Below are 20,000 nucleotides of genomic sequence, written 5' to 3'. Positions count from 1 at the left end.
CTCTTAAACACAATGACAAGCCCTCTGGCTTCCACGTTAGGTATTTCTGCAAGATGAGATAGAGTCTGCTGTGGCACAGAAAAGACAAAAAAAAACTATAATACTAAAAAAAAAATAGAACGAAAAGGAATAAATGGAAAAAAGACATTGCGAACTGGGAGTCTAAGACTCACTCTGAGGGGCTGCTCTATCAAGGTCTGTGCCTTAAGCAGGTACTGGTTCGAGGTGAGACAATGGCTTAACAAAGGACTGCCAGTAATATGTTTTAAGTGTTATCATTGCTATTGTATGAAGTTACATGATATGTCCCTTCTCTTGCAGCTGCGAGACACCAAGTCATCGGACCAGAAGCAGACGCTGCTGCACTTCCTGGCTGACATGTGTATGGAACAGCACCCCGAGGTCATGAAATTCACAGACGAACTCATACACGTGGAGAAGGCCAGCAGAGGTGAGGAGCGAAGGGGGGCGATGTGAAGGCCAAAGAGGGGAGGAGAGGATGGGGAGAAGAGGAGGAGGAGGGTGTGGTAGTAGGGCAGGGTGATGTGGCTGAGCTGTGAGCTGGAGGCTATGTGCTTCACAGGTTAACTCGTACACGTGGAGAAGGCCAGCAGAGAGGTGAGGATGGGAAGAGGGAATTATGGTTGGTTATTTTGTGGTTAGGACTTGGCAAAATGCAGACCTCGGAGCAGTTCGGTGTAGTCAGAATTTGTTACTGTTGCAATAGAACGCATTTACAATGGATTTCAGGGAAACTATCTCAGGTTTACCGACTACCACTTTTTAAAATAAGAAAAGGAAGAAAAAAGAGGCATAAGAGGAGGGCGGGGAGGCAAAGGAGAAGGCCCACAGAGGTGAGGGTGGAGTGGGGCGGTGAGGAAGAGTTGGGGACCCAGAGGGGAGGGATAAGGAGACGGGTGAGGGAGGGGGTAAACCACACACGCGCGCCCACACACACACACACACACACACACACACACACACACACACACACACACACACACACACACACACACACACACACACACACACACACACACACACACACACACACCAGTCAAACAAAAGAATCCAAGTGTCTGTCTCAGTGTCAAAGCCATTCACAAACTTGAATATTGCATTACATGGCATGTCGTGTAGCAGATGCTCTGGTCGTCTGGAGGGTGACTTACAGTGTGTTGTGGTCTGAAGAGAGCATAAAGAAATGTCCCCCACGGGGGACAATAAAGCCAATAATACTGCTACTACTTCTAGAGGGACAGGGACAGGCACATTCCCTATGGGGTAGCCCTACTATTTAGGAGAACAATCCCCCAGGGGCAGCTTAGGGTTAAGTATCTTGTTCAGGGGCCTCAACCCTGGCTGCCTTACATCTGGTGTTTGGCAACTTTTTCGCCATGACCATTGACCAACCAGACCACTATCCACATTGTTATCTAAGATACCGTGATTTGTTTGTATGTTATACTGTATGCGTAGAAGTTCTGTGACAATTTGATATGCAGTGAAATTGCTTGACATGCAATGAATGTCAGTGGTGATCTATAGTATTGATTTATTGAGTATTTATTTATTAACTTAACTTGTTTTTTACTTTTATTTTTCCTCCCTCTCTCTCATCCCTCTCTCTCTCTCTCTCTCTCTCTCTCTCTCTCTCTCTCTCTCTCTCCCTCTCTCTCTCTCCCCCTCCCTCCAGTGTCTGCTGAGATGCTCCAGAAGAACATGGCCCAGATGGGTAAGAACATCTCTAAGCTGGAGAACGACATCAAGAGCTTCCCTCCCCCGCAGAGCGACAAGGACCTGTTCGTCGAGAAAATGACAATATCCTTAACTTCTTGTGTGTCTTATCTTAGTTCACTTGAGCAGGATATACCTGGTCTCTTGCATTAACACATTAACACACATTTAAAAGCAATACAAAGTTAACCAGAGAGCTGGTACAGATTAAAGAATCCACACAATAGAAGTGTAATACAATACAGAAGAGTCGTGCCCGGCAAGACCATGACCTTGAGTCTGATCCCTCTGAGAAACAAAAACACACAGAAGTGTACATGAGCATGTGTGATGACGAGGGAAAACAATAGAATCCTCCTCGGATGTTACACTTGGTTGCCACAGCTACTGACATTGCTACTTCCGATTAGTTCAGCATTAGAGCCCCACTTCCACTTCCTGTTTCCTGTTTACAGATGACACATGGCCTTCCCTTACATTCTCAAATGGCCCCGTTCATTCAAGACAATGAATGACTAATCCACCAAACAATATCAAATACTCATTCAGTGACATGAATGAATGATGAATGACCTTGGCCCCCCTTTCCAAACAATGACAACATAACGCTACTTAGTCATCTGGAGGGGGATATTACAGAGGGAATCTGTAGTAGTTTTTGATAATAATTCTTATAATAGTATTTCTGTAATAAATTGCATTTTCCCCGATGTTCCAGCGTAAAATCAGTGGGGGGGTTTTCTCGCTTATGGGTTTATTTCTTTTATTATATTGTTAATACGATGGCAAATAATAATAAACATCTAATTCATTTTAGTAGGTTGTCAGTTGTCCTATTGTAGTGTGCGTTGTCCTTGACTGTGGGTGCCTCACAGCTTTGTGGCGAGTGCCAAGGAGCAGTATGAGAAGCTGGACCTGATGCACAAGAACATGGAGAAGCAGTACGAGGAGCTGGGCACCTACTTCGTCTTCGACCCCCGCAAGATCACGCCAGAGGACCTCTTTGGAGACCTCAACAACTTCAAGAACATGTTCCAGGTCAGTTGGAATGGCATCCATATGGTGCACCTATGATAGTAATATTACTTTTACTATACTAGGCTCTTTTAACAGGTACTCTACAGCCCCTTAGGGGGCGTTGGGGAGCCCTAGGGGGACGCTGAGAAGCATACATCTGAGAGGGGGCGGCGCTTAGTTGTCATAGGGGGGTATTTGGCCATTTTATTTTCTAATACTAAGGGGGGCGTTGACAGGCTTATGATAAGGTCAAGGGGACCTTGGGAGGCTTATGATAAGTTCCAGGGGCTGTTTATTGAAAAACTGTACTATACTATTACTTTTTTTCTTCTTTGTGCAGCATAACACACAACACATAACGCCACACAGACAGATTTCCCACGAGACGGTTAAAAAGAATCTTAAATGTACTATTTGCAAGATAATAACAAAAATACTTTTATTTGACATGCTATGTTTTTCATTACACCCAATGTCACCGCTTTAAAGGATTGGTCACACAATACCATGATAGCCTTTTTGCAATAAATAATGTTCAGCTCACTGAGCGATAATGTCAAAAACCGGTGTATGACCTGCACATGTGGTTTTGACTTTTAAGTCTAGCTCATGGTTAGACTACACAACATCAACTAGATTTTCCCCAATGTTTTGTTGTAGCCAGCACATTTCTGCTCTTTGCTTTATATGATTGAATTACCTTTGAAAACGCCAAAATAAAGTGATTAATCTGACCCCACCTATCGGAAACGGCAATTGTGAAAGACACAATAAAAGCATATAATGTCCCGTTGCAGAGGGGCCTAGTGGTTAAAGGTAGTAAACTGTGGTTGCTCACTTGTCACTGTTGACTTTGACTTAACTTGAGTCAACAAATCATTTTGCAAGTGTTGTTGGTTTAGCTTTAGACACTGGTGATAGCCCTGTCTTGTCTAATGAAAAGGTAAACAAACACTGACAGGCAGGTGGTGTCAGGTAATATCCTGGGGCGTACACACACACACACACACACACACACACACACACACACACACACACACACACACACACACACACACACACACACACACACACACACACCACCCAGACACACACACTCCACCCAGACGCCCTCCACCTGCTCTGTGCACGCGTGTGTGTGTGTGTGTGTGTGTGTGTGTGTGTGTGTGTGTGTGTGTGTGTGTGTGTGTGTGTGTGGCTACAGTAGCAGGTGGTATATCCATTAGCCTACTTGTCTTTGTTTAGTATAGATCACTCAGACAGACAGCCCAGCAGACACACGGGCCGGCTGCCAGACATGTCCAGACAGCACTCACACACACGCACACGCACACACCATGCAAACACACATCCACTTCCACAAATAAACCCATGCACAGACACACATACACACACACATACACACGTAGACACACACATTCTGCAAACACATACCCACTGACACAAATAAACATGCGCACAGACACATACACACACACACTCACACTCACACACACACACACACACACACACACACACACACTCACACTCACACTCACACCATGCAAGCACACATGCACACACATGCCCAGACACTTGAACACCTGCTCGCTGTCATGCACTGATTGAGGCTGGCCAAGGCTCAGCTTCAGGAACCAAACACTCTGAGAACCTGTCTGAGAGTTTTTGTCGGATACTTTATATTCATAAACACAAATACGTATGTCACACACAGAGCTGTCAACGCAGTGACAGGTGAAGCATTCCATTTTAAGGCTGCGTCTGATCCATATTCATAGACTATGAGTCATAGTCCTGCCCACACACACACCCACACACCTACACACATACAAGCAAACATAGATAATGTGTGTGCGTGCGTGCGTGCCTGACCTCTGTGAGATATTGTTACACTTCTACGTGGTTGAGTGACCCCTGTATACATCAGTATGTGTTGAATCACTGTGCCATATGTGCACTAATGTGGGTGTGTTTGTTTGTGTGTTTGTGTGTGTGTGCGTATGCGTGTGCGGGCGTGTGTGTGTGTGTGTGTGTGTGTGTGTGTGTGTGTGTGTGTGTGTGTGTGTGTGTGTGTGTGTGTGTGTGTGTGTGTGTGTGTGTGCGGACGGACGGGCGGGTGTGTGTGTGTGTGTGTGTGTGACCTCTGAAGTGTCTGTTTCATAACGTTACGTGTGTGTCTCCCACAGCAAGCGGTGAAGGATAACCAGCGTCGTAAGGAGTCTGAGGAGAAGATGAGGAAGGCCAAGCTGGCCAGAGAGAAGGCAGAGAAGGAGAAGGAGGAGAAGGCCAAGAAGAGCCAACTGCTAGACATCAACGCAGGTGATGTACACACGCACACATTTACACACACACACACACACACACACACACACACTTATGATATTCAAAAGACGAGTCGTCTACTAGACATCAACACAGGTGATGTGTACACACACACACACACACGTATTATATTCAAAAGAAGAGCCATTGTAATCAAACTGCCAACATGCTCCAATCAGTTCCCACACCAGACCAGACCTCATTCAAGTTCATTAGATTTGACCTTCTACTGTGGGAATGGCCCTCAAGAAGAAGAAGAAGAAGAGGTTAACGTTAACACACAGTGCTGCTGTATACTTTCTGCTGGGTAGAGGCTTTAAAGAGGGTTCCCACGGCTCAGAGCATTTCTCTCCATTATGAGGTAATGACAGTAATGTCTGTTCCAGACAAGGGAGCGTTGTGGAGTTTCTTCACTGTGCTCTAGAGGCTGCTGTTCTGCTGCAGTGCAGAGGGTTTAAAGAGCTTACAGGCTGCCTGACTGACTTGCAGTTCACTTGAGAAACCAGTGAGGGGCAGTCTAAGCCCACTGTATCCTCCCGTGTGTGTGTGTGTGTGTGTGTGTGTGTGTGTGTGTGTGTGTGTGTGTGTGTGCGTGTGCGTGTGCGTGTGCGTGTGCGTGTGCGTGTGTGTGTGTGTGTGTGTGTGCACGAGTGTAAGAGTGTGTGCGTAAACACACACACACACACACACACACACACACACACACACACACGCTCCTCTCTGTGTATGTGTGCTTAAGGGAGACACAGTTGCACAAACATTACTGGAAGTCATCTCTGGGCAATAGCAGAGGCACACAGAGGGAGGTCTTGTTGTTTTCATCGGCCATATTAAATTATGTCCTCTTTCTGTTGAAACTATTAAAGATGGGAAACTTAGGCCATAATTTACTATTAGACATGCAACACACAAACAAACACACACACATTTGAACCTTAACAATTATATAAAGAATATCTCTCACACAGAGAGGTACTTCAAAACAGAGGTGATTGCGCATGCACACACACACACACACACACACACACACACACACACAGATGGAATGGACACCAAAATGAATAGCGACGTGAAAGTCCCCATCTTGTCACTGTGACACAGTGCACGGCACACAGCAAAATTCCATTAGCACCAAACGTATCCGCTTGGCTCCTTCTTGACACTAAGACGGTGCTGCTGTGCCTGTGCAGTGTCTTCAGTGCAGTTGCTTTAAATAACCTGGAGAATTTAAAGAGCAAAGAGGCGATCAGACATGCAGTTCACCTCAGAAGCCAGTGAGGGGCAATACAAGCCCACTGTATCCACATCTTGGTGTTAATGTGTGTGTGCGTGCGTGCGAGCGTGCACACACGCTTGCAGGCATTGCTGGAAGTAGTGTTAACCGTTTCAGAGGAACACAGAGAGGTGGGTGTATGGAGCAATCCTCCTGCATTCCGGTTATCATCCTTGGACATGTGTTTTATGTCAACTCTCTGTTTATGCCATTACAGTCAGGAAACTTCATTCACCATTTCCAGTGAAATATGCAAAACACACACACACACACATACATTCACATTCAGATTCCACTCCTTGGCACTGCAATTGTTTTCAACGTTCGTGCAAGCCCACACACACACTCACACACAGATGCACTATATCAGTTTCTCTCTCTCCCTCTCCCCCTCTCTCTCTCTCTCTCTCTCTCTCTCTCTCTCGCACGCGCGCGCACACACACACACACACACACACACACACACACACACACACACACACACACACACACAGTCAATTACAGTCTCTGTGTGCTTTTCTCTCACTCATTCACACATTCTCTATCTCTCTCTCTCTCTCTCTCTCTCTCTCTCTCTCTCTCTCTCTCTCTCTCCCTCTCTCTCTCTCTATCTATCTATCTATCTATCTATCTATCTATCTCTCTCAATCTCCCCCCTCTCTCACGCACACACGCACACACACACACACACACACACACACACACACACACACACACACACACACACACACACACACACACACACAGCAGTGTGACTTGAGTGTGTGCATGTGTGTGTGTCTGTGGTCCCCCTCTGCTCTCCTCCAGAGCTCTGACCTACTTACAGCACATTCCACACTTTTGGCCAGCTCTCTCTCTCTCTCTCTCTCTCTCTCTCTCTCTCTCTCTCTCTCTCTCTCTCTCTCTCTCTCTCTCTCTCTCTCTCTGACCCTCTTTCACCTTTCTTCACGCTGCTGCCTTGTTCCCTCTCACTCTGGCGAACCCCCTTCTCACTCTCTCTTCTGCTCTCTTTCTCACTCACTCTCTGTCTCTCTCTCTCTCTCTCTCTCTCTCTCTCTCTCTCTCTCTCTCTCTCCCCCTCTCTCCCTCTCTCTCTCTCTCTCTCTCTCTCTCTCTCTCTCTCTCTCTCTCTCTCGTGCTCTTGGGACGACAGAGCTAGCTTCGTCCGCAGTCATCACAAATTCTCTGCTCCGTGCATGTGTGTTTGTGTGTGAAAGAGAGGGAAAGAAAGTGTGTGTGTCAGAAACAGAAAGCATGAGTATGCTTGCGAGAGAAAAGTAATGAGTAACACCAGGCGGTTGCCCTTGCCAACGCGGCCCTAATCATTTCCAGACATGGCAGCCTGCTGTTATGAAACACCATATTCATATTCACATGCCTGACAAACTTACAACAAGCTCAGTACTCTCTCACACACAGACACACACACACGCGCACACACGCACGCACACACACACACACACACACACACACACACACACACACATCCTGTCCCTTTTGGAGGTGTTCCCACTAGCTTTCCTGACTTCCTGTCCCTGTGTTGTGTAAGGACTCATCCTCATCTCTCTCTCTCTCTCTCTCTCTCTCCCCTCCCTCCCTCCCCCTTTCTTCCTCCTCTCTCTCTCCCTCTTAAAGCAGCACCTGCCCTGTGAGTTCAGATGTATGTTGTGTTGTCAGGTCATGTTAATGTGTGTGAGTGTGTAATTGCTGGCACCCGGACTCTCCCGCCTTCATGCTCCGTGCATCCCCCACCATTACAAGGCCATTATTTACGCCCATTTAGGATAGGAGATATGGTTTCACTGCAGCAGGGCCTGTGTGTGTGCGTGCGGGTGTGTACGATGTTTGTGTGTGTGTGTGTACGTGTGTGTGTCTTGTGGGTGTGTGCGTGTGTGTACGATGTTCGTATGTACGTGTGTGTGCATGTGCGTGTGTGTGTGTTGCCTCCTGTCCGCACCTATGCAGGATTGGCTGTGTGCACGCCCTTGACTGTTGCCATATTTACATACAGGTGGCAGATTTGAATGTTGTTTTGAGGCGGCAGCACAGGAACCACACATGGATGATGATGGAACACACACACACACACACACACACACACACACACACACACACACACACACACACACACACACACACACACACACACACAGAGTTAACCACAGATGTCAGACACTGTGCACCTGTCGTTGTAAGGGGTAAATACAGGCAGGCCTTTCATCTATGCTTCATGGCCTGAGTATGTGCAAACAAAAGGGATTATAGTATCACACTGACACTATACGTTTCTCTCCTCACTCTTTGGTGCATGCACACACATTCACACATACATTCACACACACACACACACACACACACACTGTCTTTTTAAAGCTGGCTTTTGTTTTTCTCACATGTGTGCAGTGATTGTGCCAAGCTGTCTCCACAGGCCTCAGCATGTTCACATGTTCACTTTAACATCCATGCGGCTCTTAGACGGCTCTTTTCTCTCACACCATCTGCTTTCAAATAATATTATGAGTGTGTCTTTTTCCCTCTCTTTCTCTCTAGTAATACACCTTCTCCCCCTCTCTCGCTCTCCTTTTTTCCTCTTTGCTCTCAGTCTTTCTCCCTTTGTCTCTCTCTGTCTCTGTCTCTCTCTCTCTCTCACACACACACACACACACACACACACACACACACACACACACACACACACACACACACACACACACACACACACACATGCGCGCATACGCACACACACCTACCTAAGTTAAATCGTTGCATGCCTGTCATGTTGGGCACTACTTTACTTTTGGCACACATATGAACCTCATATACTTTGCTGATAATGCCTTCTACAGTCCCAGGAAAAAGTTTGTACACCCTTAGAAATGTCTTACATTTCTGTCAAAATTTGTCATAAAACATGGTCTGATCTTCCCGGAAATTTCAAGAAGGAACAATCAGAGTCTGCTTTAGCTGATTCCACCCAAACATTTACATGTTATCATATTTTTATTGGTCATAAGGCCATAACATTCACAGGAGAGCAGGGCATAAGTAAGTACACCCTTGCATTAAGTAGGTTTTAACCCTCAGTTAGTTGCAATATCATCAACCAGACTTGACAGTCCTATAGTTGCAGATCAGATTCTCTGTTTTTATCTTGTCTCCCTCTTGTTTAGAGAACTGCCTCTTGTCAGCAAGGTTTGTGGGATGTCTGGAGTGCATAGGCCTAGCTTTCTTGACTTCATGCCATATAATCTCAATAGTTTTTTTGTCAGGGCTTTGACTGGGCTATTTCAGAATGTGTATTTCATTATTATGAAGCCATTCTAAAGTCGATTTGCTTCTAAAGTATAGGTTGTTGTCACATTTCAGGACCCATACTCTTGTGTGCTTCAACTGTGTGACAGACTTCCTCACGTTTTTTTCTGTAAAATATCACAATAAACTTGAGTTCATTGTTCCACTGATAATAGCAAACTGTCAAGGGCCTGAGGCAGCAAGGTAGCCGCATATAATGATGCTCACGCCACCATACTCAGAAGAGGAGATGTAACCAAGAATAGCTAAAAATGGAATTCATTCTGCCAATCTAAAATTAATGGGGTTTCTGTCCAAAAAAATATTGCTGCACCTTTGAGGTTTGCGAAAAAGCATTTATATGCTTCATAGAAAATATTCTGTAGACCAACGTTGAAACCAAAGTTGAATTGTTCAGGGGAACACACAATGTCATGTTTGGAGGAGAATTGGAGAACCACACCTTCACCAAAACATCATCTCAACCTTTGAGTATGGTGGCGGGAGCATCATTATATGCAGCTACCTTGCTGCCTCAGGCCCTTTTCAGTTTGCTATTATCAGTGGAACAATGAACTCAGAAGTTTATCGAGATATTTTACAGAAAAAAGTGAGGCAGTCTGTCACACAGTTGAAGCACACAAGAGGATGGGTGCTGAAATGTGAAAACAACCCATACTTTAGAAGCAAATCGACTTTAGAATGGCTTCATAATAATGAAATACATATTCTGGAATAGCCCAGTCAAAGCCCTGACAAAAAACAATTGAGATTATATGGCATGAAGTCAAGAAAGCTATGCACTCCAGCCATCCCACAAACCTTGCTGACGAGAGGCAGTTTTCTAAAGAAGAGGGAGACCAGATACATCCAGATTGTTTTGTTAATCTGATCTGCAACTACAGGAAACATCTGGTTGAGGTTATTGCGACTAATTTAGGGTTAAAACCTATTGAATGCAAGGGTGTACTTACTTATGCCTTGCTGTCCTGTGAATGTTTACATCTTATGGTCAATGAAAATATGAAAACTTGTAAATGTTTGGGTTGAATTAGTTAAAGCAGACTCTGGTTGTTCCTTCTTGTGATTTCCGGGAAGATCAGACCATGTTTTATGACCAATTTTGACAGAAAGGTAAGAAATTTCAAAGGGTGTACAAACTTTTTCTTGGGACTGTATATGTTCTTTAAAGTCAGACACTCATGCACACATGGATACACGTCAACACCCCCCACCCCCTCTCTCTCTCTCTCTCTCTCTCTCTCTCTCTCTCTCTCTCTCGCTCTCGCTCTCGCTCTCGCTCTGTGTCACACAAACAGACACACACACGCACAGCACACAAAAGCATATCTAGTAGGAACCATAAAAACACCCAGAGCAGTTTTGGCTTATACAAGCACACATTGTGATGAGGACACTGGACTCTTAAGGTCACATGCCATGTTTGGCACGCTTGGCCTTCACATTCCCATTCTTACGGCCATGGACAGACACACACACCACCCGGACACTACACACACACACACACACACCACCCAGACACTACACACTTACGCACCACCCAGACACTACACACATACACACACACACACACACACACACACACACACACACACACACACACACACACACACACACACACACACACACACACACACACACACACAGAGACAAAGACTGCCCTCAGTGTGGCCAGTTTTAGCATTTAAATAGACAAAAGAGTCAGTTAACATCATGTGATGATGTTTTAACCGCTAGCTTAGTCACGGTTTTGCCCATCAACAGGGCAAACACACTGGCCTCACAGTATAACAGAAAAAGCAGCATCGCCCTCAGGCAAAATATGTACCATGGACTGGCTAGATGTGGGCAAATGTGTATAAACACGCACGCATACATACGTATTTTGACTCCGTCAGAGACACACAATCTGGACTCTTTGGTCACATGCAAGCACGCGCACGCACTCTCACTCACTCACTCACTCACACACTCTCTCTATCTCTCTCTCTCTCTCTCTCTCTCTCTCTCTCTCTCTCTCTCTCTCTCTCTCTCTCTCTCTCTCTCTCTCTCTCTCTCTCTCTCTCGCTATCTATCTATCTATCTATCTATCTAACTATCTATCTATCTATCTATTAATTTCTCTCACTCCCTCACTCTCGCATACCGATACACCGACACACTCCTCCTCTTCTCTGTTGTTCTCTTTTTTCCTCATAACTCTCTCTCACACACACACACACACACACAGAAGCCAAAGTGGTGCATCAAAAGAATGGCCACTTAGTCCATTAGCCATAGAGGGCCGAATAGGACACTCTGAGTTCGCTCTAGACACTTGGGGCAGTATAACACCACAGAATGCACACAGACACGGCTGGGAAGGAGTAGACGGGTGTAGCTTAGTGGCTGTCGGTAGGTGGGGGTGGGGGGGTAGACAGCTGCAGAGCACCCGTCAGACCTGTAGGTGTCAGTCCAAGCCTCAGTCCATAAGCCATAGGAATGGAGGAATGACTAGGAATGTGTGGGCCGGGCTCTCTCACTGGGCCTTCACTCTTGCCACTAGGGGCAGTATAACACCACAGAATGCACTCAGAAGAATCAGAGGTGGTGGAGTGAGTGGCTGGGGAGATGCTGAGAGAGGAGAGGGGGTGGAGATGGGATAGCTGCAGTGTACCAGTCTAGCCTGTAGGTGTCAGTCCAAGCATCAGTCCATTACCCATATAAGAGTGAATAGGACTTGGGTGGTTTCAGTCTGGCCACTGGGGGCAGTATAGCACTATGTAATGCACACAGACATAGTTGGGGGGTGAGTGGCTGAGCAGATACTGTGAGAGGAAGAGGTGGGGGGGTTGGATAGCTGCAATGTACCAGTCCAACCTGTAGGTGTCAGTCCACCAGCCTTAGAAGAGGTCTGTGTGACTTGGGCTCCTTTACTAGGCCTTCCCTCTGGCCACTGGGGGCAGTATAACACCACAGAATGCACATAGACATAGGAGAGGGGGGGTGGTGATAGTTACTGATGCTGAACATCTGCGGGGAGGGGACTGGTATTGGACAGCTGCAGAGGACCAGTTTCACCAGGTTTAGCCACTGGGGGCAGTATAACACCACAGAATGCACTCAGAAGTTGTTGCGGGGTGGGGGTGGGGGGGTTGAGTTGCTCACCGGCTCTGGGAGGTGGGGAGGGGATATGTGCAGATCATCAGTCTGGCCTGTTGGTGTCAGTGTTGCAGGGAAGTGAGCCCAGAGAGAGGGGATGGGGGTGGGGGGTGGGGATGAGAGGGGGAGGGGAGGGGGGTGTTGGTGGAGACAGATGGGCTGGTGGGATTTTCATGGTGCGTTAGTGTGTGTATGTAAGAGCACACACACACACACACACACACACACAAAGTCCCTCCCCTCCCCAGGAGCCACATGCATACACACGCACGCACACACTGAGAGAGAGAGAGAGAGAGCTGCGTGTTTGAGATTAGGCTGTCGATACAAGGCTTTTAGTGGTTGCGTGGTTAGATAACTATGGCGGGTGGCCATTTGGGGCAGTGTTGCTCCACAGTTGATGCTCTTAGTGTGTCAGTGGGTTACGGGTGATGAGTGGTGTGCGTGTGTGTGTGTGTGTGTGTGTGGTGGAATGAGAGGCAGGAGAGGGGGAGGGGACATGTGCACCGAACATGCATTTGGGACTCTGTGCATCAGTGGTGGAGAGATACATAGAGAAATGGAGGGAGGTAGAGAGGGGGAGAAGAAGACCCTGTGTGGGAATGTAAGAGAGAGAGAGAGAGAGAGTCGAGCTCATGTTTGTGTCTATGTCTAGTAGGCGGGTGTAACTACCGCTAGGGGTGCAAGCGCTCCACAGAAAGCTTATTGAGTGAGAAGACGTCTGACCCGTGCCTTAAGCAGGGCAGGTTAAGGAACAGATTCACTAATGGCATTATACCTGATTAGCCGGATTACTCTGGTTAAGACAATTAGAGGCGTGTGTGTGTGGGCCTGTGTGTGTGTGTGTGTGTGTGTGTGTGTGCGCCTGTGTGAGCTTCCCTGTGAGTGTTGGCGTGTGTGAGTTCCCTGTGTGACAGGGTATGTGTGCATGTTATGACTGGCCAGGTTTTCTGTGGCCTTGGCTTTGACTGTTGCCCGGGAGCAAGATTGTCTTCTGGGTCACTATGTTGGTCAATACAAACTTCATTGAATAGCGCTGCCGTTAATTTCAAAAGGTGCTCTTATACCGTGACATTGATCAGTATATTTATACTGGATACTAAGGAGTTAATTAACTTTAAATAATGTGTTCAAAATTGTTTCTGTGGTCTTTAAGTCATAACAGTATCTAATAGTATCTGTGCCACCTTCCATTGGTGTGTGTTGCATCGCCATCCTCATGTACTTGGGACTCCTGTGCAAGGTTGTTTACAGTACAAAAAGTAAGTGATTCAGGAGTGTTAATGGGCAGTTACTCATTCTTTCCATTTGATGGCGTACGTGAGCCATGCATGAGGGTTCCCCTGTCGAGTGTGTGTGCGTGAAGAGGGTGTGTGAGTGTGTGTGACGTGCTGCCCTAGCTCAGACATGCAGCCATCTGCCACCGGCTTTAGTGCAGATTATTGTGAGAGAGTGATTCAGGATTCAGGAGAGGGGGGCGCGCTTTCTTTCATTGTCACCATGAGTGTGTTTGTTTACGTCTTTCTCTCTGTGGGTCTACATAGTAAGGGGTTAAAGTAGGCAGTTTTACTTGACTACTAATTTCCAATGCTACTGTAACATGCTGAGATGAGAGAGAGAGAGAGAGAGAGAGAGAGAGAGAGATGGAAAGAGGGAAAGCCGGGTCGGCGGGGGAGGGGAGAGAGTGAACATGGGGGTGACATGGCAGAGAGGGGAGGGGTGGTGCTGGTGGACATAAACCTTTAACCCCTCTCTTCAAAGTGGAAATAATTAAAGCCATCTGCCCTGGACGGGCATAGCCATACACACCCCCTCTTTTTCCACGTAACACACAGACACACGCACACACGCGCACACACACACACACACACACACACACACACACACACACACACACACACACACAGACACACACAGATTAACAGGTAAACAAAGACACTCATGGGTCAGTGGCTGAGGGGTATGGAGGCATCCGCACTAGGAAAACAAGCTCGCTCTTTTTCAGAGCACACGTGACAATCTAGCAATCACAAATTGTTGTTCACAAATGTACATAAGCCACGTGATCTTTTGATGGTTTGATGTTTTTGCTATGCTACTGCGTGTAGTGTGTGCATAAATTGATGTGGACTGTGTGTGTGTGTGTGCGTTCGTGTGCGTTCGTGTGTGCGTGCGTGCGCGCGTGCACATATGAGTGCAATGCATATGAGAGAGTGTATTGTTTGGGTCTGTATAGATAAGCATTGCCCGTGGCTGTAGTCTCTGCATTAGAACTGGGTCATTGGCCATGTGGGTCAGACTATTCTATGCAGTGTACCACAGAACAGAACAGAGCCTCCCTCACCCTGGTCATGTGACTGGTGACCTCCTGATGGGCTGCCTGCCTTTGTGTGGATGGGTGCTCCCAAGGTAGAGGGAGAGGTGTGTGTGTACCATTGACATACACTGTCAATGGTGTGTGTGTGTGTGTGTGTGTGTGTGTGTGTGTGTGTGTGTGTGTGTGTGTGTGTGTGTGTGTGTGTGTGTGTGTGTGTGTGTGTGTGTGTGTGTGTGTGTGTGTGTGTGTGTGTGTGTGTGTGTGTGTGTGTGTGTGTGTGTGTGTGTTTGCTTCCTTTAGGGATAACCATATGGGCTGATGGGCATTCAGCTTTATCATATTTATAGTGTGTGTGTGTTTGTGCAGGCGTGTGTTGTGTGCGTGCCATGCATGTGTGTGCATGTTTCCTTCAGGGATAACCATGTGAGATGAGATGTACATTCAGATACAGTCATTGTGCTTGTACACAAGGGATAGCCAATCACTTGCCTTGTGAGATGATTTCGATGTGTGTTCCAGTTTTTCTGGGCATTCCTTTCTGTGTCTGTGGGTGTGTATGTTTGCATTATTAATGGTGTGTCCCTATCTTTGTTGTGTGTATTGCAGAGGGTGATGAGACTGGTATCATGGACGGCCTGTTGGAGGCACTGCAGTCTGGCGCTGCATTCAGGAGGAAGAGAGGACCCCGGCAAGCAGGTAACACACACACACACACACACACACACAGTTTAGTACTTTTATTTGGATCTCACCAAGAAGGCAGCATTACAAATCCAAATAGTGATGGAAGCAAATGTCATAGCAATCAGTAGGGACTGATCAGAATCATAGGGTCCAATGTAATACATTACAGGTCAGAATGGCCTGGTTAATTTAAGTTGTTTAGGGGTAGACATGGCACCTCCTTCGCCATATTGCTAAGCTACCAATTGTTGCAGAAATTGAGCAGTATTTAGCAGTCTTTTTTGAATTGTCCTTATTGAGTCCACAGAGTTGCAGTCCACGCAATGCAAGCCTATGTACATGTCCTAGGCTGCCAAACACAAGAACAATAAGCTTGCAGTTGAAACCTTGATTTGTGACCACATCCATAAGTGGCTGGTATTTTAGGATCTTTGAGTGGTAGCAAGTGTCCATGTACAGATCAAAGGGGCAACCTATTTCCACAAAGACACACACACACACACACACACACACACACACACACACACACACACACACACACACGCGCGCATACACACACGCTCACACGTACGCTCGCTTCATTTACACATGGGAAAAACTACACAATACACAATGTTTTCATGCTTAACTGCAAACCACTGGGTGAATTCATTCATTCATTCATTCATTCATGCATTCATTGTAACCATGTCTTTAAATTGAAGGTTCAAAGGGATCAAAAGGATCAATTGAAGTGTTTTACAGTCAAGAAAGTGAGGTAAAAGTCTGGCTGCTTTTAGCTATTAGGTGTGCTAATGCCCTAACGCCTAGCTAGGCTAGATGCCATTACATCCAATACAGTAGCGTCATAGAAAACCCCAAAACTGTTCATCTAGTGATGAGGAGATGTTGTGCTAATAAAATGATCATATTTTCTCATGTCATCCAATATTGCTATCTATTGATTTGTATCTGGTTGCAAATACTATTGTTATCAATATATAGCTGGCATCAGTTACAAATGGCATCATCAAAACCTGCAAAACTGATGAACAGTTTTCCAATGTCCAAATATTTGTATAATAATTCATGAAATATGCACAGGGTAGAAGGATGCCTCAGTAATTGACAACTATCCCTGCCACTAGGGACACATGTGTAAAAATCCCTGTAACACCCAAACCAATCATAATAACCTCTGATTACAATGAGACTGATTCTGAAAACACTGATTCTGAAAATGTGATCATTATTAGTTGTGTTTACAGTATGTGTGTAGTCAGTATAGATGAGCACGTGTGTGCACGCACGCACGCGCGCACGCACACACACACACACACACACAGAGATAAATGTACACTCCTGGATCAATGGGAAGTATCTTTACTGTATCGTACTGTAACACAGTAGCAACAACACTGTGGAGAAACCACACCCCGTTGCTTGAGTTAATGTGTTGGTTTTGATGCTGTTATAGAATAAAATACAATAAATCATTGTCATGTGCTAGGATTGTGTGTGTGCATACGCATACGTGTGCGTGTGTGTGTGTATTCCTCACTGATATATATTTAGTTGGGGGTTTGAGCACAGCCACTTCTCTGGACCAAGGCCCAGTATAGTACAGTGTAGCCACCCAAAACAACATGGCACCTCCCATCCATTTTACTGTAGCTTCAGCGTGTTGGTCCCGTTCTGCACGTTCACACCATGTTTAGCCCTCTACGCCAAAGCCACACGAGCATGCCATGTTTAAATATAGGTTATGGTTCTGTTGGCTGAATGTATGGAAACATGTTGGGATGTATACTTTTCAGGGAGGGGAAATTCACACCAGCCAAGTCGAAAAGTGGCAGTTTGTTGACTAGCGAATTTTGTAATTTGTCAGTGACTGGAAGGAAAAAAAGATTTAAATGTTGTACCACACCCACAAGCGGAGGCTAGATGTCTTCCATATATGATTCCTTAGTAATCAGGAATCTCTGATTTTGGGACCCAAAACCAGCATAAAGAACCCCATAATCTGCTTTTAGATGGGGCACATGTGAAGGGTAAATGCAGCAAAAAGAAAAGACTGTCCACATTTTAAAAAGTATCTCTATACTCCATGCATCCACCCCCTCCATCACTGTAAACCCCCCCCACATTGGGCCACCATCTGCCCCCATAAGTGTCTGTTGGATGGGGCAAATGGGGGGGTGGAGTGGTGTGGATGGGTTTGGGTATCCCACAGCTGGCTAGCATCCAGGAGTTTAGGGATGGGGCAGCTGGCAAGCACTCTTGGCCCCCTACTCCCTCAACCCCCACAACCCCTGCAGAGCTGCCCTGTTGGGCCGTGACAGGAGGCATTTTGAGGCACGCTGGTTGTCTGTGTGTGAGCGAGATCGGTTGTGCCTGGTGGCCGTGACGGTGGCAATTTTGAGCCAAGCTGGCCTCTGTGTGTGTGTGTGTGTGTGTGTGTGTGTGTGTGTGTGTGTGTGTGTGTGTGTGTGTGTGTGTGTGTGTGTGTGTGTGTGTGTGTGTGTGTGTGTGTGTGTGTGTGTGTGTGTGTGTGTGTGTGTGTGTGTGTGTGTGTGTGTGTGTGTGTGTGTGTGTGTGTGTGATTGTTTGGGTTAGGTGGGTGGATGATGGGGCTACAGAGCGATTAGCATGAAACGGGAGCCTGTGTGAACAGAGAGCAAGCCAAAGTGCACTGTTTAGCGCGCACTCACACAAATGCAGGCACACTCCAAGCTGAGTCACAGAATCCTATAGCACTATAGAGGTTGAGGCTTATAGATAAGGGCCGTACACACACGTCGCTGCTAGTTACTCGCTCAGCGGATGAAGTCAATAGAATGTCTACGTGTTCCAGCGAGTCTTGCTGGCGAGTAGGCGAGGAGAGTACAAGCGATGCGATGTGGGCGGGTTCCGAGATAAACTTATTTTATCTTCGAGCGACGCGAGTTAAGCGAGTAACCAATTGGAATGCAGAATACAGATTATTGACAGGTGACGTTGCCCCTGTGGTGTTCTGACCACCCAACTTCTGCACGCCATCACACTTTGGTTAAAAGTGTTGAGGAAAATACATCCAATACAGTGTACACCATCAAAGGCTCATATGCATGGTTGTGCACAGCACACGATCAACGTTAAACAGCGTAGGCCTACATTTTGTTTCGTACGGATGTTATTGGCGCGGACAGCGGGAACCATGACAACCAGTAAACAAAATCACCCAGAGCGAGTGGCGAGTAGGCGAGTGAGCAAGTAGCGAGTAAATAGCAGCGACGTGTGTGTACGGCCCTATAGAGCTTGTTGTCTCAGCACCTCTCTCTCTCTCTCTCTCTCTCTATCTCTCTCTCTCTCTCTCTCTCTCTCTCTCTCTCTCTCTCTCTCTCTCTCTCTCCCTCCTTCCTCCTCCTGTGTCTCTAACACCCCTATAAGGTTGCCAGCATTATTTTTTTCACAGCTGTGTGAGAAAGTACTCGGATCCAGTTAATCCAGCCATCTCACTACAACCAACCTTGGACACACTGCAAGTCTGTTCAAGGCCATGCTTTTACACACACACCCAAACACACGCACACGCGCACGTACAGCCATCTAGAAGTCTGAAACGCATACGCAGTTGGATGCACTGTATACTATACAGGCAGGGAAAGACTGTAGTCAGACAAATGAGAAATAACAGTGTTGCGTGCCTGAGCCCACGTCTGTGTGAGTGTGTGTGTGTTTCTGGGTCTGTGTAACCAGATCTCTTGGTCAATGGAAGCCAGATGTGGCGCCCTGCTCATTGCTGAAATAACTCGCTGCCAGTAACAAGCCCCACTCACTATGTCATATTACATACACATACACACATCTCTCTTGTGTTCTCTCGCTCTCTCTCTCTCTCTCTCCCTCACTCCTTTTCTCTGTCTGTCTTTCACCATTTCTTCTCTGTTTGTCTGTCTCTTGCTCTCCCTCTCTCTGGATATCTGTCTTTCATTTTCCTCCTTGTCTCGGGATCTCTCCATTCCAGTTTCTCTTTCCCTCTCGCCCTCTTTCTCTCTCATATTTTCTTAATCCCTTTCTCTCTCATCTCTCTCTCTCTCTCTCATTCTCTCTTGTTCTCTCTGCCCATTACTTCATCAGGACTTTGTGTTCCCTCGCTTTTTTTCTCTCGTCTTTTTCCCCCTCCCCTCTTTTCTCACCGTGGTCCGTTTTTTTCCATGCCACTCTTTTCACATACTC

At 46.5% G+C, this 20,000-nt stretch overlaps 1 protein-coding gene across 1 annotated transcript in view; it reads left to right on the top strand.

Moving 5' to 3' along the window:
* LOC134439517 (protein diaphanous homolog 1) overlaps positions 1-20,000 on the top strand; it is a 62,890-nt gene that overhangs the window by 28,899 nt on the left and 13,991 nt on the right. The window contains exons 6-10 of the mRNA XM_063189415.1: positions 322-451; positions 1,697-1,841; positions 2,613-2,775; positions 4,941-5,073; positions 15,726-15,815. Coding sequence (XP_063045485.1) covers positions 322-451; positions 1,697-1,841; positions 2,613-2,775; positions 4,941-5,073; positions 15,726-15,815 — 661 coding nt within the window. The remainder of the gene's footprint in view (positions 1-321; positions 452-1,696; positions 1,842-2,612; positions 2,776-4,940; positions 5,074-15,725; positions 15,816-20,000) is intronic.

Source organism: Engraulis encrasicolus, chromosome 23 (assembly GCF_034702125.1).
Source record: "Engraulis encrasicolus isolate BLACKSEA-1 chromosome 23, IST_EnEncr_1.0, whole genome shotgun sequence".
NCBI lineage: Eukaryota > Metazoa > Chordata > Actinopteri > Clupeiformes > Engraulidae > Engraulis > Engraulis encrasicolus.
Note: the sequence above shows the minus strand (reverse complement) of the source record. Positions and strands in the feature narration are given on the sequence as shown.